The following is a 25,655-nucleotide window of genomic DNA, read 5'->3' on the forward strand; positions in this document are numbered from 1 at the left end:
AAGTGATACAAAATTTATTTGAAGATATAATAGTAGAAAACTTCCCTGACCTAAAGAAGGAAACAGTCTATCAGGTCCAGGAAGCACACAGAGCTCAAAACAAGATGAACACAAGGAGGACCACACAAAGATACATCCTAACCAAAATGTCAAAGATCAAAAACAAAGAATCTTAAAAGCAGCAATAAAAAGCAACAAATTATGGATAAGAGAAACCCCATAAGGGGTTTGTACTTCTCTGTGTGACCCCAAAGTGCTGAATGGAAAAATACTTCCAACCAGGAATACTCTACCCAACAGGGTTATCATTCAGAATTGTAGAGAGATAAAGGGCTCCACATAGAAATTTAAGTTAAAATAATTCACCACTAAACCAACCTTACAGGAAATGTTAAAGGCACTTCTTTATGATGAAAAGAAAAACACAAAAGGAAAAGAAAGAAGAAGCAAGAGATTTAAGGGAAAAAAATTCCACTAGTAAAGCAAACATATAGCTTAAGTACTAGATCAATTACTTAAAAGCTAGCATGAAGGTCAAAAAGAAAAAGGTAATAAAAGCAATTACGTGAAAAAGAAGATAAGGGAATCACTTAATAAAAAGTTATAAAAGAGGGTATTATATACATCAAATAAATAGGGAGGAGGGAGAGTAAGAAATTTAGTGCACTAAGAATGAGTTTGGACTTAAGTGACTATCATCTTATTATAGGCTGTTATATTCATAGGATGTCATATAAGAAATTGGTGGAAACCAAACACTTGTAATAGATGCACAAAAAAGAAAGATAAGGGAACCCAATGATAGCACTATAGAAAGTCATGAAACGCAAGAGGCAGAGAGGAAAAAAAGATCAGAGAACAACAAAAACAACCAGGAAACATTTAACAAAATGGCAATAAGTAAATACATTTCAACAACTACTTTAAATGTAAATGGCCTAAATGCTCCAATCAAAAGACATAGGATCATGGAATAGATTTTAAAAAATCAAGACCCATCTATTTGCTGCCTACAAGAAACTCATGTTAGACTTAAGGACACACACAGACTCAAATGTAAGGGATAGAAAAAGATATATCATGAAAATATGGATTTAAAAAAAAGCTGGAGTTGAGAACTTATATCAGATAAAAGAGATTTCAAAACAAAGAAAGTAGCAAAAGGCAAAAGACATTACAACATGATAAAAAGATCAGTCCAACAAGAGGATACAATAATCATAAACATCTATGTACCTAACAAAGGAGTACCTAAAAATAGAAAACAAATATTAATGGACCTAAAGGGAGAAACTGACAGCAACATAATAATAGTGGGAAATGCTTAAATCAGTAGACAGTTCATCCAGACAGAAAATAAAAAAGGAAATAGAGATGTTGATTGACACATTAGACCAGATGGACTTAACAGATATTTACAGAACACTCTATCCAAAAGCAGCAGAATACATATTTTTCTCAAGTGCACATGGAACATTCTCCAGAATAGATTACACAATAGGACACAAAAAAAAGCCTCAATAAATTAAAAAAGATTGAAATTGTAACAATCTTCAGACCATAATGGTATGAAACTAGAAATCAGCTACATGAAGGAAACAAAAAACCCCACAAACACATGGAGGCTAAATAACATACTTCTAAATAATCAATGGATCAATGAACAAATCAAAACAGAAATCAAATAATACCTGGAGACAAAAAAAAAACAGAAACACAACAGTTCAAAATATGTGAGCTGCCACAAAGGTGGTTCTAAGAGAGAAATACAAAGCAATACAGGCTTACCTCAAAAAACAAAAACAGTCTGAAATAAACAGTCTAAATATTCACAACTAAAGAAACTATAAAGAAAAGAATGGAGCCCAAAGTTAGTAGAAGGAGGAACACAATAAAGATCAGAGCAGAAATCAATAAAATAGAGAATAATAAAAGAATAGAAAAAAGACAATGCAACCAAGAGCTGGTTCTTTGAGAAGATAAACAAAACAGACAAACTCCTAGCCAGATTTACCAAGAAAAAGAGAAAGAGGGCACAAATAAACAAAATGAAAAATAAAAAGGAATAGTTACAACTGACAACACAGAAATTCAAAGAATTATTAGGGAATTCTATGAAAAATCATATGCCAATAAATTGGACAACCTAGAAGAAATGGACAAATCCCTAGAAAAGTACAACCTTCCAAGATGGACCCAAGAAGAAAGAAAATCTGAACAGACCAATTACCAGTAACGAAATTGAACTGGTAATCCAAAAGCTCCTAACAAACAAAAGTCCAGGATGAGATGGCTTCAAAGCTGAATTCTACAAACATTTAAAGATGAGCTAATATGCATCCTACTTAAATTATTCCAAAATGGAGAAGAGGAGGGAATATGTTCAAACTCATTCTATGCCTCACTCTAATATCAAAAGCCCACAAGATGCTATAAAGGAAAAGAAAAATTTAGATCAATACCCCTGATGAAGACAGATGCAAAAATCCTCAACAAAATATTAGCAAACTGAATTTAAAAATGCATAAGAGGGATCATCCATCACAACCAAGTGGTATTTATTCCAGGGATGCAAAAGTGGTACAATATGTGAAAATCAATCAAGGTGATATACCACATTAACAAATGGAAGGATAAAAACCATATGATCATCTCAACAGATGCTGAAAAAGCATTTGACATCAATTCCTGATAAAACCTCTCAACAAAGTGGGTATAGAGGAAAAATACCTCAACATAATAAAGGCTATTTATGACAAACCTACAGCATCATACCTGATTGTGAAAAGCTGAAATCTTTTCCTCTAAAATCAGGAGCAAGACAAGGATGCCCACTCTTACCAGCCTTATTCAACACAGTGATGGAAACCCCAGCCACAGTAGTCAGACAAGAAAAAGAAATTAAAGGTATCCAAACTGGTAAGGAAGAAGTTAAATTGTCACTATTTACAGATTACATGATGTCATATATAGAAAACCCTAAAGCCTCCCATCAAAAAACTATTAGAACTAATAACTAGATTCAGTAAAGTTGCAGGATACAAAATCAATATACAGAAATCTGTTGAATTTCTATATACTAACAACAAACTAGCAGAAAGAGAAATAAGGAAAACAATTTCATTTACAACTACATCAAAAAGAATAAAATACCTAGGAATAAACCTAACCAAAGTGGTGACAAGACCTGAACTCTGAAAATTATAAGACTCTGATGAAAGAATTTGAAGAAGACACAAATAAATGTAAATCTATCCCATGCTCATGGATAGGAAGAATATTGTTAAAATACCCATACTGCCCAAAACCATTACAAATTCAATGCAATCCCCATCATAACCAATGGAATTTTTCAATGAACTAGAACAAAGAATCCTAAAATTTATATGGAACCAGAAAAAACCCTGAATAGCCAAAGCAATCTTGAGAAAGAACAAAGCCAGGGTATCATGCTCCCTGATTTCAAGCTGTACTATAAAGCTGGAGTAATTAAAACAGTATGGTACTGGCATGAGAACAGAAACATCGATCAATGGAACAGAATACAAAGCCCAGAACTAAACCCATGCATATATAGTCAATTAATATATGACAAAGGAGGCAAGAATATACAATAGAGAAAAGACAGCTTCTTCAAAAAATAGTGTTGAGAAAACTGGAGAACTACATGCAAGAGAAGGAAATTGGATTACTGTCTGACACCATATACAAAAGGAAATTCTAAAGAATTAAAGATCTAAATATAAGATGTGAAACCATAAAACTCTTAGAAGAAAACATAGGGAGGAACCTCTTGAACATCAGCATGAATATTTTTTTCATATACATCGCCCTGGGCAAGGGTAACAAAAGCAAAAACAAACAAGTGGACAGCATCAAATTGAAAAGTGTCTGAAGAGCAAAGGAAACCATCAACAAAATGAAAGGCAAGCTACTGTATTGGGAGAATATATTTACAAATGATATATCCAATAAGGGGCTAATCTCTAAAATATATAAAGAGCTCAACATCGTAAAAGCAAATAACTTAGTTAAAAAATGGTCACAGGTCCTGAACAGAAATTTTCTCCAAGGAAATCATACAGATGGCTAACAGGCACATGAAAAGGTGTTCCACATGGCTAAACATTGGGAAATTCAAATCAAAACCACAATGAGATAACAAACCACACCTGTCAGAATGGCTACTATCCAAAAGATAAGAAATAACAAGTGCTGGTAAGGTTGTGGAGAAAAGGGAACCCTCCTACACTGTGGATGGGAATATAAACTGGTATAGCCACTATTGTAAGCAGTATGGAGGTTCCTCAAAAAACTACAAATAGAAATACCATACAATCCAGCAATTAAATTTCTGGGAATTTACCTTCCCAAAAAACCAAAATCACTGATTCAAAAAGATATATACACACTTATGCTTACTGCAGCATTATTTACAATATCCAAGACATGGAAGCAACCCAGTGACCTTTGATAGATGAACCAATAAAGAAAATGTGGTAAATATATACAATGGAATATTATTGTATCTCATTAAGAATAAGGAAGAAGGAAAAAGAAGAAAATTCTTGCCATTTGCAACAACATGGATGAACCAAGAGGGTATCATGCTAAGTGAAGTAAGACAGAGCAGGCAGATTCCATGTGATTTCACTTACATGTTGAATGTGGAAAACCAACCAAACAACCAAAAGAAACAGAGCCTAAATGCTGAGAGCAGACTCTTGGTTACCATAAGGGAAGGGGGCAGGGGAATGGGTGAAGTAGGTAAAGGAGATAAAAAGGCACAAACTTCATATTATAAAGTAAATAAGCCATAGTAATGGAAGTACAGCAGGGAGATTATAAACAATAATATTATAATATCTTGGTATGGTACCAGGGGATAACTACACTTTCTGTAGTGAGCATTTAGTAATGCATATAATTACTGAACCAATATGTCATACATCTGAAACTAATATTGTATATCAAGTATGTTCCAATAAAAAATAAATAAATAATCATGGGGATGAAAAGGACAGCATAGGGAATATAGCCAATAATATTCTGATATCTTTGGTGCACAGCTGGTAACTACACTTACCATGGTGAGCTTTCTAAATGTGTATAATTGCTGAATCACTATGTTGTACTCCTGACACTGATACAATATTGTCTATCAACTATTTTTCAATTTATAAAAAGGAGGAGGACAAATATGCCAGAATTAATCTTTGGTTAAGTATGGTTGGACATGAGACTAATTTAAACATTATTAAAGAAGACAGACACAAAAGACCATATATTGCATGATTCCATTTATATGCAATGTCAAAAATAGCCAAATGCATATGGAAAGAAAGATTAGTGATTGCCAAGGGACAGGGAAGGGAGTGATGGAGAGTGGCTGCTTCATAGCTTTGGAGTTTCTTTTGGGGGTAATGAAGATATATTGGAACTGGGTAATGGTGATGGTTGTGCTACATTGCAAATGCAATCAATGCCACTGAACAGTACATTTTAAAGTAGTTAAAATAATAGAAATAAAGAAAGGAAGGAAGGGAGAGGTAGAGGGAGTGGGGAGGGAGGAAGAAACTTAATTTAACCCCCCATCATTACGTGAATGACAGGCAAGAGAACATGAATGTATGAAGACAGGAATGAGGTTTTTCACTATATAGCTTTTTATGCTTTTGATTCCTGAATTTACAAGCAAAAACCAACCTATTTTTCTCAGCCTGCATGGATGTCACACTTAGAAGGTAGTTTCAATATTTTGAAGTAATATTTAAATAGAAAGACAGCTTTTTTATTACCTATTAATGTTCTGGAAACCTGGAGAAGCAGCACAGTCTGCAGACAAGAAAACAGGAAAATGAGCAGATGCCTGTGCAATGAATTAATTAGCACAAAACTGCCCTGTGCCAAGGCAGAGGGATACCCAATGAATCAAACGAACTGTCCTATAACACTACTTGCCTGCCTTGGAACACAAAACCCCAGTGAGTGAGGACACTACCCTGGTGTAAATGCAGATTTCATCGTTTGAATCATGTGGGTTTCTTTTTACAGCTGTCAAAGCGAAGGGAGGCCAACCTCCCTTGGCTCTCCATCCTGGATGATACATCCGTCACCAAGTCAACTGGCTACCCCTACCCTACCTCCTTGCTAAGCATGTTTCATTAATTGCTTGTGACAAATTCCACCTTGTCCCACAGTTTTTCACCCCCACCCAAGACATTGGCTCTTGAGTAGCTTACACACCACTGCACCTTCCACCAGCCCTGACCTCAGCTTCCATCTGAAGGTACGTCTACAGGAGGGGGCCCCATGTGCATGCAGCCAGCAGCTCGCTGCCTTCCTGTCCTTTGCTCAGCCTGGGCTTTGAGAAGTCCTTCCACTCAACTTGCCTCTGACTGGTCCTTCCATTGAGGCCAAAACCTCCTTTCTAGAATGTTTTTCTACTCTCTTTACCAGAGGAAAAATTACCCATTCCCTAATCCAGCCAAGCATTTCAGCTGGTGGCTTTAGTCTCTCCTGGAAATCTGAGAAAGAGTCAAGTTCTCTGCTGTGAACAGGAGTCCACAGTCACTGTGAGACAAGGACCATGGGTGCAGTCAGAGTAGGGTGAAGGCCTCTGGAAAAAGACCCCTACCAAAACTCCATATTAAACAATTAAACAAAGACAGAGTCACATTAATTCTCTGAAGTAAAATATCAAACTAGGAATATAAGCATTCTTCAATGAAGATTAGGTAAAACTAAAAAGCCAGGAATAACCTGGCCTGGAATGTTTGAACATCCCCCAGATAAGAAAATGCCTCAGCATAGCCCATGTCTTGTTTGTGTCAATTAAATGAGGCTATTGTAAAATTTACTTTAGCCTGCTAAAAAACCCAGTTTATCTTCAACTTTACCCAGATGCTGCTTTTCCTCCTCCAGCCCTAATCAAGTCAGTAACTCAGCTCACCTTGAAAGCAAGACAAGCAGCCTTGATTGATACACTCCCAAACCAAGGAACTGCTATTCTGAGAAAGGATCAAAGTAGTAAATTTCTTATGTTAACTCTGCAAAATCCTTCGGAAAACTGATAAGAAACAGTGTCTCTTCAAAGATAAATATTTAGAGACCATCTAGTGGATTTGCATCCCTAGCTCTTTGTCTCTCAACCGCCTATAAATCCCCTAGACAGTGCACCACCCCAGGCTCTCTTGTCCCCTCCTGTCTCACGCCAGGAGCTCTGTCTGTCTTCTCACTGTATCTGTCAATAAAACACTCCCTGGCTCTCCTACCTTGACTGTTTGCTAAGTTCATTCTTCGACTCTGCAAACAAGAACCTCGGCATCAACTGGAGAGCCTGGGAACCTGTAACATCAATTGTTACTCTCTGAGCTGCTGCAAGACTGTTCTCTGCCTCACGGCAGCACAGAGAATGATTTTGAGAAGCGATAGTGCTTACTAGGCAAGCTGCAAACTGAAGATGGATCAGCCTTAGTCCAGGTTTCTCTGGTAAATCTCTGGTGCCCCCAGCTGGGAAAAAATGAGGAATAGAATGACTACCTTGCAAAGAAAGTTAAAGAGGGATCTTGGCTGCGACTCTTGTCTCTGACTGCAGTTCACATACCGAGTACAGCTGGGCACTCCCCTGAGAACATTTTCATCTGCATGAAGAAATCTGCCACGGGCCCAGGAGAACTGGCTGCCAGCTGCCTGGCCTCCTGTGACCTTATACACAGTGAACAGCCTCTTTCAGGCATACTTCCTTTCCTGTGGCTGCAATCCTCATTTTTGGTGACTACATTCTTGCCTAACCTCCTCTCCTATCTCATTCCTAGTCTGAGCTTTCTGGATCCCAAGATGAAAAAGAAAAACACCCTTTACTTCCTGTGCCCAAGCTGCAGCCTCCTGACTTTCTGATCAACACTCTGTCTCCTTAAAGCTGCATAAAATCTTCATTCTTTCCAAGGCCCATATTTCCTCCCCATAGAAATTCCCTAAGTAACATTTCTACAATGGTCAGTTCTCTTGATCAAGATCTGTCAGAGAAGAGTTATCTGAAGTCACTTCCACAGAAGAGAGGAAACCCATTTTGTGGTCCAGTGTATTGGGTTGCTGTGCGTCTACAATAACCCAGCTACCATTGCGTAAAGGCTTCTTTCTCTCCTCTGAGGATACCTGCCTGGGGAGGAAGGCCTGAGCCTCTACCCCGTCTCTGGAGGGTCCATTATCATGAGATGTAGCTCTAATTATGGTACCCTCTTGTTCAAAATCCTCCTGAAAGGACTCTGAAGATTATCTTTTTTAAGTTACCCCTTTTTTTTTTATCACTTACCCCTTTTTTTAAGTTGAGATATCACATGATTTTACCGAGGTCACAAACCACTTTAATAGTATGACTGGGGCTGAAGCCAGCTTCCCGGTGGCCTCCTGAGGCTCTGTCTGCTCAGTCCCTGGAGACTCTCAGACTTGTCTCCTACCACACTCCTCTGTGCTGTCAAATCACACCACTCATTTTTTTCCTGAACATATTCCTTGTTTTCCTACTTCTTCCTGGCCTGGCTCATCCCAGATGCCACTTCCTCCCAGACATCTCACCCAGAAGAGCTCCCTCCTCCTCTGGGGTCCATTGGCTTCAGTCTATGCCTGTCCTAGGACCTCACACCCTCCAGCTGGTGTGAGCCAGTCCTCTGTAAGCTGTCAGCATCCTGATCAGATGCTGGGTCTTACTTCAGTTTCCCCAGAGCCCAGCACAACCAACACACACACACTGTAGGTCTCCATTAAATGCTACTGAATACAAAGTAATGAATAAATGACACATAATAAACCCAGAAACAGTTAACAATAAAATTTGGGAAGTGTGTTGTTTGCCCATTGCAGTTTCCAGACTGTTTGGTGTCTGACATGACAGCATCTATACCTTATACCTGGACCTGAGTAATTGGGAGCGTGGGGACTAAAAGGAAAACTGCAGCCAGAAAGGCCTGAGCTCAACCCTGGGCTCCTCCACCCAGAAATGGGGTTGAAAAAATTTTATGTAAAGGACCGGATGGCACATACCTTAGACTGTGGGCCATACAGTCCCTGTCATACCTACTCAGCTTTGCTGTTGTAGTGCGAAAACAATCACACAGGACATGTAAATGAAAGAGGGTGGCTTTGTTCCAATACTTCACACAAACAGGCAGTGGTCATGGGACCTGGCCTGTGGGCTATACTTTGCCAACTCCTGTCTTAAGTGAGGGAACCTGGCCATATGACTTAAATGCTGAATCTGTCTCATCATTTGTTAAAATAGATGAATGAGAAGTGCTTACTGCATATGGACTAATAATGGGATTCATAAAGAGTAAATGGATAGGGAATGTAAAACTCTTATACCAGGCCTGAAGCATATTGCTTACTTAATAGTAATTCATTTAATACTTTCCAATGTTTGTTAGTAGCTCATTCTCATTCTGTAACTTAAAAAAAAAATAGCTAGGTTTATATAGCCAGTTGGAATTAACAAACAAGAATTTAAGGTGCCCGAACCTGGGGCATCCTGGGAGTAGTAATGGCCTTGGGCATGGCTGGACACAGGGTTTTGCACATGCTGTTCCTTCTGTCTGGAACGTCTCCCCATGCCTTGCCTGCCTGCCTCTGCTGGAAGTCCTTCTCATCCTTCAGGTTTCAACACATTCGTTAGAGAACCTTTCCCTGACTTTTCACCTAGAAAAAACTCCTCCCTCCCCTCCACAAGCTTTTAAAATCCTCTTTGTAGCATTCTTCATAACAGTGCTTTTACATGTTATTTGAATACCATTTTTCTTTTATTACTGGTCCCCAAGCTCCAAGAGCAAATTGATATGTACATGAATCACCACGCGATCTTATTAAAATGCAGATTCTGACTCCGCAGGTCTGAGGTGGAACTAGGAACTTGCATTTCTAACAAGCTCTCGGGCCATGCCATTGCCCAGGCTGCTGGTCAGCTCACCCATCCACAGTATCAAGGGTTTACTGCTCTTGGCCCTCTTATTCCCGTCTCCTTTCCCACTTAAATTCCTATTAATGACTTTTGCAGAAGTTTGTCTATTTTTTTTCCCTTCCATCCATCAACCTTCCCTTACTTTCCCTTCCATTGCAGTCTCCTCCCTCAAAGGACCGACTTACCAAGGAATTTTGCACAACTAAGCCTTCTCTTGAGGAACTGTAGTGTCATTGACCAAGTATTCTCCCCCCTGCCCTTTTTTTACTTGATTCCTTAAGCAGAGGACCACAGGAGATAACAAATTACTGAAATTTAAGGGGCCAGCAAGGAACATGCCTTTTTCTCTTTCTCAATGAGACAGGGACCGTGGGTGTAGTCAGAGTAGGGTGCAGGCCTCTGGAGAAAAAGCAGAGCAAGATGATTACCATCAGAACAATGTAGCAATGTGCAAAGAAGTCCCTACTGAAACTCTGTGATAAGCATTAGCAAAGTCAGAGTCACACTATTTCTCTAGGGTAAAGATACCAGACTAGGAATATAGACATCTTCAGTGAGATCAGTTAAAACTCAAAAGGCCAGCAGCAACTTGGCCTGGAATGTCTGAGTGTTCTGCAGATAAAGAGAAGTGTCTCAGCATAACCTGTGACTTCACTGTATCAATTAGATCATGACACTGTAAAATTTACCTTAGCCTGCTAAAAGGCCCAGCTTATTTTAACCGTACCTATGTGCTATATTTCCTTCTCTGATCCTTACCAAGTAATCTGCAACCTAGGAAAAAGACTAATTTAGAAAGCAAGCTCAACTATAAACAGCCCAAGAAGTTAAGAAGTAAGATTCTTAACTTACTTCAGCAAACAGGCAACAACCCAGCCCACCTTGGGGGCAGGGTAGGCGGTCTTAATTGACAAACTGCTATCTTGAGAATCAGAGCAGAAAATTTCTTCTGTTATTCATCAAGAATGAGCATTCTGGGACCACTCAACAAGTCTGCACCCCTAACCCTTTACTCTCATTCCTGAAAATCCTCAACCGCGCATAAAACCCCTAGACGAGCCAACCACGGACTCTCTTGTCCCCTCCTGGCGTGAGCCGGGAGCTCTGTCCTCTCACTTTACCTCTAAATAAAAGCCTGTTCCTTGCTCTCCTACCTTGAGTGTTTGTGAAGCTCATTCTTCGGCTTCGTGAACAAGAACCCTGGCATCACCAATTTTGGGGACCCAGTAAACTATATTTGCAGAAAAGAGATGCTTTTAAAACAGAATCTGTTTTATTATGATAAAGCTGATTGGGGAATGTGGCTGGGATCTACAGCCAGGATGGGTTTGCTAATCTGCCCTTAGAGTGACTTAACTCTTCTTCAAAGCTGCTGGCCACCCCAGTGCAGAGGAGGACCCTACCCTGGTTGCCTGCCACGTGGACAAGCTGAGAACACAGGCGTATAAGGGAGTGCCTGAGCTTTGTAACCTTAGTCTTTCTCAGCTTTACCAGTTAGGCAAGGTACTCCTGTCCCAGAAGTGGGTGAGGGGCAGAGGGGTTAAGGGCACTACTGTTTCTTCCCTCCTGGAGGACCCCCCAACACTTACCAAGCCTTCATAGTGGGATAAAGGGCTTTTTCTTCTAGGTGGACAGAAAGCCTAATTCGTTCTGCAATCTCAGAATGAGGTTTTTCACAAGGCTCCTTTTCTCACTAAGCCTTTCAAGAAGTCAAGATAGCTTTAAGGCAAGGGAGAAAACAAGGTTATCATCTTTTGGGTACTTTGAACAAATGGCTAAGGGACACTTACAGCTTCTTTGCTCCTGTGACACCTAGGAGAGAGCTGTTACCTGGCAAGTGGGGTGCAGTTTTCAGAGGAAGGAATGTTTGGGAAATGCTGTGGTGGGGTACAGCCAGGATGGGCCTAGCAGCTCCAGAAGATGAGGGCCATTGTAAACAGAAGGGTAAGAAAGACTGCTGCTATCTCTGTAGGTTCTGTTTTCTCCATCTCCTCGTCTCCCTCTGTAATTCCTACCAATTAGAAAAATTATTGGATGTTTTCATGTTGAATATCTTGACCAAAAATAAAACAAGTTTGAGATGAGTATTTACCACTCAGTCATCACATAGTCCATGGCAAAAACTCTCTCCTTAACCAAACTCTAGTCAGGCTCCTCTGCACTCTACTCAACTATGCCTCGACCTCTGGACTTCCATGTCTGTCTCTGCATCACCCACTTTCATCAAAAATCCCACTAAGTCAGGTTAGTAAGAATCCCTACCCTCAATATCTGATCAAATTCCTCATCCCCCATGCTAGGTATCTGATTACGCCTGGCTGCCTTCACCAGGAACCTTGTCAAGTCGGTTTAGCTGGAATCCTCCCTCATCCCTCATGCTTCCTCCTTGTAATTTTCTTTCCACTGCCCTCTACCCTGCCCCCCAGCTAAACACCCCCTCTTGCCCATACTATATTCTGAATTGAGCCATTTTATACTGAGGGCTCTTTTCCTCTATTGCAAGAGTCCCAAATAAAATGTTTATACCACTTCACTGTCCAGCTTGTTTTCTTTGGCATCCCCTCCCCAACTTCCGACGTCAAATAAGGCCAACATTTTAGAAACAGTGGGGTTATCAAGTCCAGATGGAAGAAGCTATTGCACTGCTTTTAATCATCAGATATTTAATAATTATACCATGTTAGATGCTGTACAACATACAAACATAGGTATATTCCCTGGGCTCAAGGGGCATTTGATATGGATAATAAAACAAGAGAACCAATTGCCCAATGTTTATTACAAATTGTTTTACATGGCAAATAAAAGAATAACCTCAAGGATCTTTTTAGATTTAAGTTAATATATTAACCTGCTTTACCTTGAGGTGGTAGAGTGATAGAGATAGAAACTAGACTTTGCCTCCAGTGACTTCACAGCTTCAGAACTGGTTCAACCTCACAATGCCAAGTGGGGAGTAGGCAAAAACTAAGAAAGAGACATTTACAGAAGCAAGAAATCTAACACAAACTTTGAAGAAAATGCAACAGGACAACCATGAAATGAGAGCAGCTTCCTGGGACTCAGCTCTGCCTCAGGATCTGCAGAATCTTACTCATCATGAGCGATGAGTCTGGACAAGCCAAGGGCTGCGAGTACCGAAACACTGGTTGGCTCTCACCCGGATGCCTCCTCTGCGGTCTCCAGTCACATCACCTTCAGGCAGCTGAGTGCTTTACCCAACTGGAAACCTGGCCATCCCACACCCGTTAAATAACATTGTTCAGCGCCTCTGGACTGCCTAACAAGGAACACTGCACTCCTTTCCCTGGCCTATAGGGCCTTCGGCGGTCAGACCGACCCTCTGTCACTCCCTCCTCGACCCAATGCTCGGGCAAGAGTTCCCAGGGCACTCATGAACCTGCTTCACTTCCTTCCCTTTGTTCTGCCATGAAAGCCCCCCTTTGACCGTTACGCAGCTAACATATTCAAGATTTGGTTTGGATGTCTTCCCTGAACCCTTCTCCTGATCACCATTTTCCTGGACCTACTACATTATGACTGGTTCCCTTTTGACAGTGAGTTGTTGAGGGCACTAGCTATGTCTTACTCATTTTTAGAATCCCCAGCACCTAGCAGTCACCCAGTGGAAGTCTGTGGAAGAAAATAAAATTCCTTAAAGTAGCAAAGAGACTCAAGGCACTATTTTGTGGTGGCTCAGTGTATAAGTAGGGTTTAGAGACTGACTGCAATTTCTTTCTACTACTACTATCCGGGTGAATTCAAACAAGATTTTACAATATACTAACAAAAACAAGTCTGGTAATATGATAGGGCTGTGGGGATAGTAAATGAAATCAAGCATATAAAGCCTCAAACAAAGTTACTTCTTTTCTCATCTCCACTACATGTGCCCCCACTTCCAAATATCACTCCCAACACGCTCATTATAATAAGCAAAACCATGTTTAATTGTAAGAAGAGAGATAAAGGTCAACTCTTGATAAAAATCAAACTGCAGTCCCATCTTGGAAGTGCCACGTGCTTCTTTCACTTAGTTCTTTGAGCAGCAGAATTTCTGGATTTCTTCTGCAAGCCACAGGCAGTGCAGGATGCGTTTCCTTTCAGCAGCCAGTTCCTTTTCAGAGAATTGGCCCAAGAGTTTCTGGACAAATATATTTTGGTCTTTCAGGAAAATATTCTTATTGACTCCTACATTGGGCATATTCTCCAGGGACCCAGATTTGAAATGGAAGCTTAAATGTCTGTTTCGTTTTAGACCTGGCCCTTTCTCTTCAATCCATGTCAGCAGACTGCAAAGACAAAAGAACCATAATGTTAGTGGTTACATGGGAGTGCAAATGGATGCCATCTGACACCTGAGCACCCGGTAATAGGTCCCCATTTTGTACCCATCTTCCCTGCAGTTGCTGCTCAATATGTGGCTCAGGTGACATCCTGACCTCCACCAGCCTGCCAAAGGCTAAAGGCCAAGGGTGATCATTTCCAATCTACCTGCCAAAGTCTTATTTAATTTTGCCATCAAGCATCAGAGGATTTCATTCAATGATTTTTATGTGAACACCAGTTTGTTTTTAAGGAGTTTTTACCCTGAATCCGTCTAGGGGACCCAGATATGGGCTACAGGAAAGCCATGAACCACAAGAGAATGCTTCTAGGTGTATGTGCACATTTATGGGAAAGAGTTCTTAGAGTTCTATCATCACATTCTCAAATGAGTCTATGGCCCCAAACACAGGGCAGAAAGTAACTCACTATTCCTGCCGATGAACAAAGCATCTGTTTCCATTTCAAATATGCCCCGTAGGCAAAAGTCACCCGGATAGTAAATAATCCCTAAAGCCACTTGTACACAGCAATACAAGCTTACCTCAAAAAACAAGAACAATCCTAAATAAACAGTCTAAACTAATTAAAGAAACTAGAAAAAGAACATATGAAATCCTAAGTTTGTATAAGGAGGGACATAATACAGATCAGAACAGGAAAAAATAAAACAAAGAACACAACGATAGAAAAAACAAAACTCAATGTAACCAAGAGCTGGTTCTTTGAGAAGTTAAAAAAAACAAAACAAAACAAAAAAACCTCTAGCCAGATTTATCAAGAAAAAAAGATAGAGACACAAATAAACAAAATGAGTAATGAAAAGGGAATAGTTAACTAGCACCACAGAAATAAAAAGAATTATTAGAGAATTCTATGAAAAATTATATGCCAATAAATTGGGCAACTTAGAATAGACAAATTCCTAGAAAAATACAAGCTTCCAAGACTGCCCCAAGAAGAAAGAAAATCTGAACAGATCAATTACCAGTAATGAAATTGAACTGGTAATAAAAAAAAAAATCCCAACAAATAAAAGTTCAGGATGAGATGGCTTCACAGTTGAATTCTACCAAACATTTAAGGAAGAGCTAATACCCATCCTTCTTAAAGTACTCCAGAAAGTAAAAGAGGAGAGAATACGTCCGAACTCATTCTATGAGGCCAGCATCACTCAGACCAAAAGTCAACAAACACACAACAAAAAAAAGAAAATTTTAGACCAATATCCCTGAAGATAGATGCAAAAATCCTCAGTGAAATATTAGCAAATCAAATTCAAAAATACATAAAAAGGATCATCCATCACAATCAAGTGAGATTTATTCCAGGGATGCAAGGATGATACAATACTTGTAAACATCAATCAATGTGATAAACCACACTAATAAAAAAGGGATAAAAACCATATGATCATCTCAACAGATGCTGAAAAAGCATTTGACAAAATTCATATTCCATTTCTCATAAAAACTCTTAACAAAGTGGGTACAGAGAGAAAATACCTCATATATTTTGAGGCCATATATGACAAACATCATACTCAATGGAGAAAAGTTGAAAGCTTTTCCTCTAAGATCATGAACAAGACAAGGATGTCCACTCTCACCATTTTTATTCAACAAGGTATGAGAAGTCCTAGCCATTGCAATCAGACAAGATAAAGAGATAAAAGGCATTCAAATTGGTAAGAAAGAACTAAAACTGTCACTCTTTGCAGATGACATATACAATATATAGAAAACCCTAAAGATTCCATACACACATACACACAAACTATTAAAACTAAAAACTGGACTCAGCAAAGTTGCAGGATACAAAATTAAAACACAAAAATCTGCTGCATTCCTATACACTATCTACAAACCAGCATAAAGAGAAATCAGGAAAACAATTTCATTTACACTTGCATCAGAAAGAATAAAATACCTAGGAATAAACGACCCAAGGAGGTGAAAGACCAGTACTCTGAAAATTATAAGACACTCATGAGAGAAATTAAAGAAGGCACAAATAAATGTAAATCTATCTCATGCTCATGGATAGGGAGAATTTATACTGTTAAAATGGTCATACTGCTGATGGACAGTGACTGTGATGGGGTTTGTGGGGTAGACTTGGTGATGGGGGGAGTCTAGTAAACATAATGTTCCTCAAAAAAAAAGGTCATACTTCCCAAAGCAATTACAAATTCAATGCAATCCCCATCATAACCAATGGCATTTTTCAATGAACTAGAGCAAATCCTAAAATTTAAAAAGAACCACCAAATACGCCAAATAGCCAAAGCAAACTTCAGAAAGAACAAAGCTGAGAGTATCACACTCCCTGAGAGTGTCACCTTAAATACTATACTGAGAGTATAATGTTTAAGCTATACTACAAAGCTACAGTAGTCAAACAGTATGGTACTGGCACAAGAACACACCCATAGATCAATGAAACAGAATAGAGAGCCCAGCCATAAACCCACACATATGTGGTCAATTAATATATGATAAAGGAGCCTGAATATACAATAGGGAAAAGATGTCTCTTCAGTAAGTGGTGTTGGGAAAACTGGACAGCAACATACAAGAGAATGAAACTGGATTACTGTCTAACTCCATACACAAAAGTAAACTCGAAATGGATCAAAGACTTCATTGTAAGACATGAAACCATAAAACTCTTAGAAGAAAACACAGACAAAAATCTCTTGAACATAGAAGCAGGAGCAATTTTTCCTAGACACATTTCCTTGAGCAAGGGAAACAAAATAAAAAATGACAAGTAGGACTACATTAAACTGAAAAGCTTCTGTACAGCAAAGGGCACCAACAACAGAACAAAAAGGCATCGTACAGTATGGAAGAATATATTTGTAAATGATTTATCCAACAAGGGATTAACAGCCAAAGTATAAAAAGAACTCATATGCCTCAACACCAAAAAAACAAATAACCCAATTAAAAAATGAGCAGAGGACCTGAACAGACATTTCTCCAAAGAAATATAAATGACCAACAGGCACATGAAAAGATGCTCCAAATCATTTATCATCAGGCAAATGCAAATCAAAACCACAATGAGGTATCACCTCACACTAGTTAGAATTACCACTATCCAAAAAAAGAAATAAGGAGTGTTGGTGAGGATGTGGAGAAAAGGAAACCCTCCTACACTATTGGTGGGAATGTGAATTGATGCAGCAACTGTGGAAAGCAGTACGGAGCTTCATCAAAAAACTAAAAACAGAAATTTCACATAACCCAGTAATTCCATTTCTAGGAATTTCCCCAAGGAAAACAAAGTCCCTGATTTGAAAAGATATATGCACCCCAGTTTATTGCCACATTATTTACAATTGCCAAGATATGGAAGCAACCTAAGTGCCCATCAATAGATGCATGGATAAAGAATGGTGGTATATATACACAATGGAATATTATTCACCCATAAAAAATAAAATCCTGCCATTTGCAACAACATGGATAGATCTGAAGGGTATTATGCTCAGTAAAATAAGCCAGATGGAAAAAACAAATACCATATGATTTCACTTATGTGTAGAATCTAAAAATAAAACAAAACTAAATGAACAAAACAGCAGTAGACTCAGAGACACTGAGAAGTGACTGGCAGTTACCATGGAAGAGGGGTGGGTAGGTGGGGAACATGAGGGGATAAAGGGGCACAAAAATCTCAATCATAATATAAGTTGGTCATGGGGGGAGGAGGGATAGTACAGTATGGAGAATATAGCCAATGGTTCTGTAACATCTTTCTGTGTTCACAGTAACAGCACTAGTTGTAGTGAGCATTTAATAATGTAAGTGTTGAACCACTGTGTTGTACACTTGAATCCAATATTCTGCATCAACTAACTTCAATTAAAAAAAATGTAAAACCTCACTCATATTTATAAGGCTAGAGTTAGCATTCAAAAAAATCTATAATCCAAATAGGACAGACTCCACTTGTCTGAAGTCTCTTTCCCTGGGTTTATCTTTTCTGTCTTCATAGTAGGTAACAGCTGTTTTATCTGCTTAATGAAAACAGAGAAAGTTCCTAAGTAGACTTTGACCCAAAGTAAGAAGCTTCATTAAATAATATGACAGGAAAAATATAAAATTTGCATTTTTAATATATTCTGAAAATAATGTAACATTAAGAAATTTTTAAATGAAAAAAATCCATAATTTTTTCACCTAAATCAAAGTATCTTTGGTTTCAGACAACCCTTTCAAATATTTGTGTGTGTCTATATTTATATGTGTGTCATACATATATATGACATGCAAATTATAATTTTTGATTGTTTTACTCATTTTAAAATATTTTTATGATCATGTAGACACTGTTATTACAATTTTTTGCCTTAATACCACATACAATTGACTATCTAATTCAATATTTGCTTTTGGCAAATATTTAAGCTCTGTCCAATATAAAATTAGTATTTAAATATTTAAATTAATATGGATAGTCTGCATTCAAAATCTTCACATATATATACATATATAGTTCTCCCTTCTTCTTAGAACGAAGTCCCAGGAATGAGATGTCTTGGTCCTGGAGGTGGAGAAAAGGGAACTACACTGTTGGTGGGAATGGAACAGTGCCCACTTCTCCCTGTCTGTATTTCTTTGCTTTCCCCTCCCTTTTCTTTTATTACAGGGATGAACCAAGGTCAAAGACAAGGCAAGTTTGCTGGACTGTTGTCTGAGTGATGGCGCTGTCAGCGTGAACAGGGAAACGGTTGGATCCTAAGCAGGCAGCCAGACCTCTGGCCCTTCCTGCCTCCTGCCACCATCCCCTGGATCTCCTCTCTCATCCCCCTGGGCTGCAGAATGTCAGGCCTGGTGCCCGCAGTGAGACCAGTGTTGCTATGAAATGAAAGGAAACCACCTTTTGTTTCTTTGTTCCCTGCCTCTGGAGTGATGGCACATAATAAGACTTAAGATTTAAGTGTGGGGTACAGGAAAAGGGTCCAAGCAGGTCACTTAAGATTGTTTTGGGTGTTGTAGGAAGTTCAGGGCTGCCTCTAACCCAGATAAAAAAAAGTCCTCTTCTTCAGCTAACCTAGCTTGCCAAGACCTAGGAAGTGTGGAGTGAATGTTTAAGAGGAAAAGATCTTAAGTACATAAATGCAAAGCCACACCAATACCCATACATGCAAGGTGGTATCAGAAGAGATGGTGATAGAAAAACTCCCATTTCGTGGCCCTATCTGCTAACTATGTGAAAAGTCACACAGCTCTTCAATCACACATTTAAGCAGGATGCTGCCACTGACACTTGACCACCCACTGGAAGGAGCAGAGCTGAGGACAGGACCTGGTCCACTGATGCTCTGGGCTTGGACAACTTAGTTCCAGACATCCCGACCAAAAACACCAGCTTGAATTCAGATAGCTACTGTGCTCCACCTCTTTGTGAAAACCTCCATTTGCAAATATTTGCATTTGTCAACCTGAGAACGATCTGCAAAAATGCTTTGTACTCCTCGCCTTCTACAGGAAGGTGTACAACCCCATCTGCATCCCTGTCATCAGCATGAGTCTGCAAGCACGGCAGAGGTGCTGATTTTCTACCAGTGTTTTCCCCCACCCCTGAAGGATGAGCAGGCAGGGGTGCACACAGCTTTGGCACCACTCCTCCCAAATGGCTTCAACAGGGGAGTTGAAACTTGAGCCTCTCATAGGATTTGGATAGAAAAAGGGTTCTAAAGCTTATTTTTACGAAGCTTGAAAGCTGCTGGCAAAATGGAAAGAACATGGGCTTGGGAGTGCATTGCACTAGGGTTTCCTGGATAATTCTGGGACCTGAGGCTAATGACACCTACCTCACTGGCAGGAGAGGACTATGTTAATAAGGTAAAATCAAGCTGTGGTGTGTTCTCCATGATGTTCCTTTCTGGTGTCCTTCCTGTGCATTTCTGGGGAGAAGGGGTGACAATCTGGGGACTGGACACAGTCTAAGTGTGATTCTTACACAATCGCTCATTAGCTCTATGCTCTTGGCAAGTTTCTTAACCTCTCTGAGCCTCAGTTTCCTGGGTGTTAATAATAATGCTTAATTGTGTAAGATTATATGAGAGAACCATTATAAAAGGACTGAGCACACAGGAAGCACTCAATAAACATTAGCTAAAGCTAGCACCTATGTAACAGGATTTCCAGTAATACTAATACTTTCATTGTGACCTTTCAAAATCATGCCTTCCCATCCCCTGCAGTGGTCCTGCTCCATTCTGCTCTTTGAAGGTAGCTAGTAAGAAATTGTGTCTGGAAACAACTGGCAGAATCTCCTAATGTGGAGGAACAAGTCCTGGGAAGACATCCACTTACAGCTGAAATAAAATCTGGACTGCTGACTGAGATAAGCTTTGGGGGAAAGAGAGGAGAGGTCGACAGATCCCAAAGCCCTCTTTCCAGGCACAGTCAGACACCAGGGCTGCATTCACAGGGTAAGACGGCTTTTCTCCGTCACACAGCATACTATGCCCTGGGCCATGAAAGCCAGGCAGGGACCAATCTGCTTCAAATGCTTCAAAAAGAGGAACAGTTCAGCAAATCTTCTATTCTGAAAAGTCATTAAAATGGTTCATGTGTGAAACAATTCCAGCCCATATGTCAAAAATTCATATTCAAGTCAGGCAAAGAATCTAGGCAACAGTAGTTAACTTAGTAAACTAGTAAACTGAGGTGTTCAAACAACTAACATTTTTCGCTTAAGACTCAAATTTTTAAAAATAAATGATTATCACAATCAAAAAGTGAGTCTAACTTTTTCAAAAAAAGTAATTCTCATGGCTAGTTTTTCTCTAAATTTTTTGAGGTATGGTTTACATATAACATATTAGTTTCAGCCCATGGCTAATTTTAAAAGCTCATGGTACAGCCTTTAAAACATTCTAGAATATAGTAACAAAGATGAGTATTAATGCCACTTATTCACTGCTTTACTTAATCCTGAATAAAGGTAAATGTGAGGTTTTCCACATAATCTGAGCCACCTAAGAAAAATTCTCATGTCTTTCCATATGGCATAGAATCTTAAGAGTTGGAGGGAATGCAAATTGTCAGGATGTTTCCTCTACCTCAATTTCCTAATCAGCAAAAATAAATAATGATAATAAATACAGTGCTTTATCTATGTTGGGGTGGGGATGTGAGGTTAAAAATGCAATTTGTGAAATGGAAAGTGTTATATGAATTTAAAAGGTTATAGTGTTTGCCATCTGTCTCAAGCTCTCACCTGATGATTGCCTCCCCTTTGCAAAGAGTCAGCCTCTGTTTCCCTCCCTTTCTGTTTCCTGACTCCTACTCAAACTTAAAGACTGAGCCCAGCACCTCCTCCTCTGAGAAATGTGGTCCGACCTTTCCAGGGTCCCATGCTTTGTGCTCTTGCAGCACCCTGAGCTCCCTTTGGCTCTGAACAGATGGGGCCGTGCCTGTCTGCGGACAGGGCTGACCATGGCTGTGACTCTAACACTCACACGCTAGTGTCAGAGGCAGGAGCATGACCACTACCACTCCACATGCCACACACCCAGCTCTGCATCCTTTACCTTCATCTGCATCCTCCGCCCTCCCTAGCAGAGGTAACTCCTCTAAATGGGTGTGGATCAGGCCTCCTTCAGGGACCCAAAACTGTTACTCTTTTTTTGTGGCAAATACCAATGGTCTGTCTCTTACTACCAACAGACCCATATGTATGGAAACACCTATAGAAACATTCTAAAACCCTTGCTGTTTTAAATATTTTACAAGCTCAAATACCTTTCAAGGAAAATTATGAACATGCTTTTAAAAAGACTCAGTATGGGAAATAAAGACTCAGAACATTCAGGGAAACAGTATGACACTACAATAAAGCTGACAGACAAAGAAACTGAAATTTTGGTCACACATAGGAATGACCACTGTGGTTAAAAAAAAAGGGTAAATAGGTGGTAGTTGTATGACTGTTCACTGCAAAATTCTTTCAACTTCAGCATATGCCTGCAACTATCTAAATAAAATGTTGGAAAAAAAATCAGGACACAAGGTAACTGGATTTCTGTTATGACATCTGTTATGCTCACTTGTGTCACTTTAGACCAGCTGCTCAAAATCCGTACACTTCTATTTACTTCCTGGCAAAGGGGCCCCTGTTTGTCTTATTTACCTTACAGGGCCACTGTAAGGGAGTGCCCGGCCCCTGTTCTGTCTGCTCAGAAGTAGTCAGCCCTTCTGGAGGGTGTGAGGGTCTCCCTCTAGATGCACTCCTGTGAGCACGTGAGGATGTCCCTAATTTTCCTTCTCACGGCTTCTCATGACCTACCTTTTGTTCTCCGTCTCCAGGCACACAGTCATTTTCATATACTGATCTTCCTTTCGCTCTTCCAACGTGGCAGACACAAGAGAAAGCTCCCCAAAGAGGGAGACCAGCCAGGTCAGCCGAGAAATGCCGCTGAATGCGGGGAAGCCAAACCGCTCTTCTTCCAGTGGGCCAGCTGTGGGGAATCACAAACACGTGGGAACCAGGAAGGCAGGCCTGTGGGCTGGAAGGCAGAGTGGGTGCAGGGTGGGTAAGACGGGGTGAAGAGATGTGGCTGGGTGCTCAGGACGAAACAACCCCACCTTCGAGGAGGGGTGTGTGTGTGTGCAAGATGACCAACAACGCTGAGAAAACTCAGGTGCCAGAGCTAAGGCACCCCCTTTCTTCTTGTTTATTTAATTCAGTTTTGTGAGGAAAATAAACATTTTATTAGAAACAGTCAATCTAGCCCACAGGATTATACAAATGTTTCAGGCTTCTAATAAATGTGTATGTGTGTGTTTGTATATGTAAACATACATACACACACACACATATATATATATACACACACATACATGTGTATCCTCAGTTAATGATTTAAAGGTACCTTGTAAAAGAATACTCAAGGTATTTTAGCCCTTCAAGCCTTTATTTCTATAAATATCACATAACTGTGCAAGCAGTAATAGGATGAGGCCATCATGATAGCAAAGAAAACAGTAATACTTAAACTATGTTAGTATCAAGGAAATTGATAGGGTGTTAAGTGTTTTCTTAAACTTCATAATCTCAGGTACAAAAGAGTACCTGGGTGAGAAATGTTTGGTCAACATACTGTTCGCCACTGTTCTCAGCCCAAATTTAAATGACTTCATACCTGAAACATTGCTCTATAAACCAAGGATTTCTTATAACTTTGCTATTGACTTAAAGCAGTTCAAAATTATGAGTACGTTCTAAAAAAATGAAAAGTTTCACAGACCACACAGTTTGGAATCACAAGGACCTAAGTATCAAACTTACTAAAGAAAGGCTCCCTCTGGGATACCGTCTGCTCCTGCTCTTCGGAGAGGACGGAGCAGCCGTCAGAAGTTTGAGAGATGGTCTGAGGCCTGAGCTCCACTATGGCTCTGTCATGGACCTGCTTTGTCAGCTTTACAAAGCTACTCACATCCGAGCTTATTTTTTCCCTAATATCATGGAGGTGATAAATGCCCACGGAATATCATTATCATATGAATGACATGAAGTAAAGCATGTCACACATTTAGCAGTTTCTTGTACAGATTAATGGTTGTTATTATTTGTTGTCATGACTCTCACATTATCACATTTTTAAATGAAGATGGATTTTGAAATGAGGTTCCACTGTGTTTTCTGGAAACTCATCAAGAGATGAATGGTTTCACCACTTAACAATGCCCGGCCATGCCAGGGTTTCCCTTCTGTAATGAAAGCCCACAGGAAAGGTGGCCCCGGGTGCAGCCAGATAAGGAGTCCATCCAAGACTGACCACACGAGCAGGAGGTTCCAGGAGGTTCACTGCCCACTGCTAACGCAGCTGCTCGAAGAATGACCAACATTAACTAAATAACTGAATACATGGTAGATCAAATATTCTGGCCAAAGTCAAAGTCCTTGTGACTTGGTGGAGGAAGAAAGGGGCTTATGCATATTCTATCTGCCTCACAAAGAGAAGTATAAAAATGTGTTCTACTCCAAGAAACCTCTCCGTCCTTTTTTGAAAAGGAGGTTTCACTTTCAACCTCCTGTGAAAAAAATAATCACCAAGTTGCTAAGATTTAATGAGGGAAAAATCTACCTAATAAATTGGGACAGCAGAGTTTAATATGTTTGAGATTTCTAATGTGCTTTTTACCCAAGGCCTGCAAAACAATTATATCTCATCTGAAGAAGGAAAAATAGGTATTTTTATTGTTCATGGAAGCATGGGAAGATGGAATTAGGCTGGTCCTCAGTCAGAGAGGCTGACATCCTAGAAAGCTAGGAAGAAATGCGGTTAGCCTTCCAGCCTCACCAGCTGCACCAGACCTGGGATCCCCCCTAAAACTGACCTGTGAAGAGAAGAGACCCTTTCAGCAGGTCTTTCCCCACCACTTCTTTTTTCAGGAATGCAAACTCCTCCATCAAGAGTTCAACATGCTCCTCATGCAAGACTTTCCCTGTCAGGACAAAAATGGAGTGAAAAGGGCAGTCATTATCAATGCAGACAGCTGTGCATTGCAGAGTCTATGACTGTCTTCCTCCAGCACAGATGGACACACAGACCTCAGAACCCACCATGGGAACCACTACGTCCTTACACATCCCCACTGAGGGTGGTGCTGCTGCTAAGTCTACCTGCTGCTAAGTCTACAACAGAAATGGAAATCTAAGAAAGCAAGATGGTACACACCTACTCCAAAGGGAAGATGAGATCAGGGAAGTGTCTGCCAGCCAGCCGAGAGCTAACTTTTATTCTAGACAGAAGGGGACAGTGTAGCCAAAAAATATCTAAGAAACCTTTATAGAGGAACCTCTATATTGAGGAACACACAGAAGAAAATGGCTTCTCAGGACTGAAGGAAAGGAGCTCAAAGCAGGCTCTTCATTTCAAAGAACTGAAGAACGAGGTGACTTTTCAAAAATATCCAGGTTGGAGAAAGGATAAAACCTTAACATTCATAAGTAAAATTTTGGCTTCTAAAAGCAAGCTGTTAAAAATTTTTGTTTTGGTGACTTTTTCCCATTTAGGCCAGAAGTTTCATAAAATACCAGAACTATTTTTCTGCCTTGATAGTTCTTTATTTTAAGCTAGTCTCACAAGCCTATTTTTTCCATATATTTCCCCCATATATTTACCAACTTCTCTAGGTCCACAAAACAAACACAAAAACTTAGAAAAACAATGCACAATAAAGCTTTTTTGTTTAAGTATGTTTTGTTTAATTTTTCCCTTTTATTTTGTTTAGGGATCTCTATGGCTTATTTATTACTCATTATAGCTTGTACCTTTTAAGGTCATCAATCTTATCCCCTCTTCTCACCCCCTGGTAATCACCACTTTATTCTTTTTTACAGGTTTCAA

General features: G+C 39.8%; 1 protein-coding gene across 2 annotated transcripts in view; it reads right to left on the bottom strand.

The window, feature by feature from the left end:
- Positions 1-13,878: 13,878 nt before the first annotated feature.
- Positions 13,879-25,655, bottom strand: part of BLVRA (biliverdin reductase A) — a 65,992-nt gene continuing 54,215 nt past the window's right edge. For both annotated transcript variants that reach the window (XM_036918877.2, XM_057504368.1), the window contains 3 exons: positions 24,643-24,750; positions 22,589-22,760; positions 13,879-14,244 (listed from right to left, as the gene is read on the bottom strand). In XM_036918877.2, the coding sequence (XP_036774772.2) occupies positions 13,986-14,244; positions 22,589-22,760; positions 24,643-24,750 (539 nt within the window). In that variant the 3' untranslated portion in view covers positions 13,879-13,985. The remainder of the gene's footprint in view (positions 14,245-22,588; positions 22,761-24,642; positions 24,751-25,655) is intronic.

The sequence above is a fragment of the Manis pentadactyla genome, chromosome 7 (genome assembly GCF_030020395.1).
Source record: "Manis pentadactyla isolate mManPen7 chromosome 7, mManPen7.hap1, whole genome shotgun sequence".
In the NCBI taxonomy this organism is placed as follows: Eukaryota; Metazoa; Chordata; class Mammalia; order Pholidota; family Manidae; genus Manis; species Manis pentadactyla.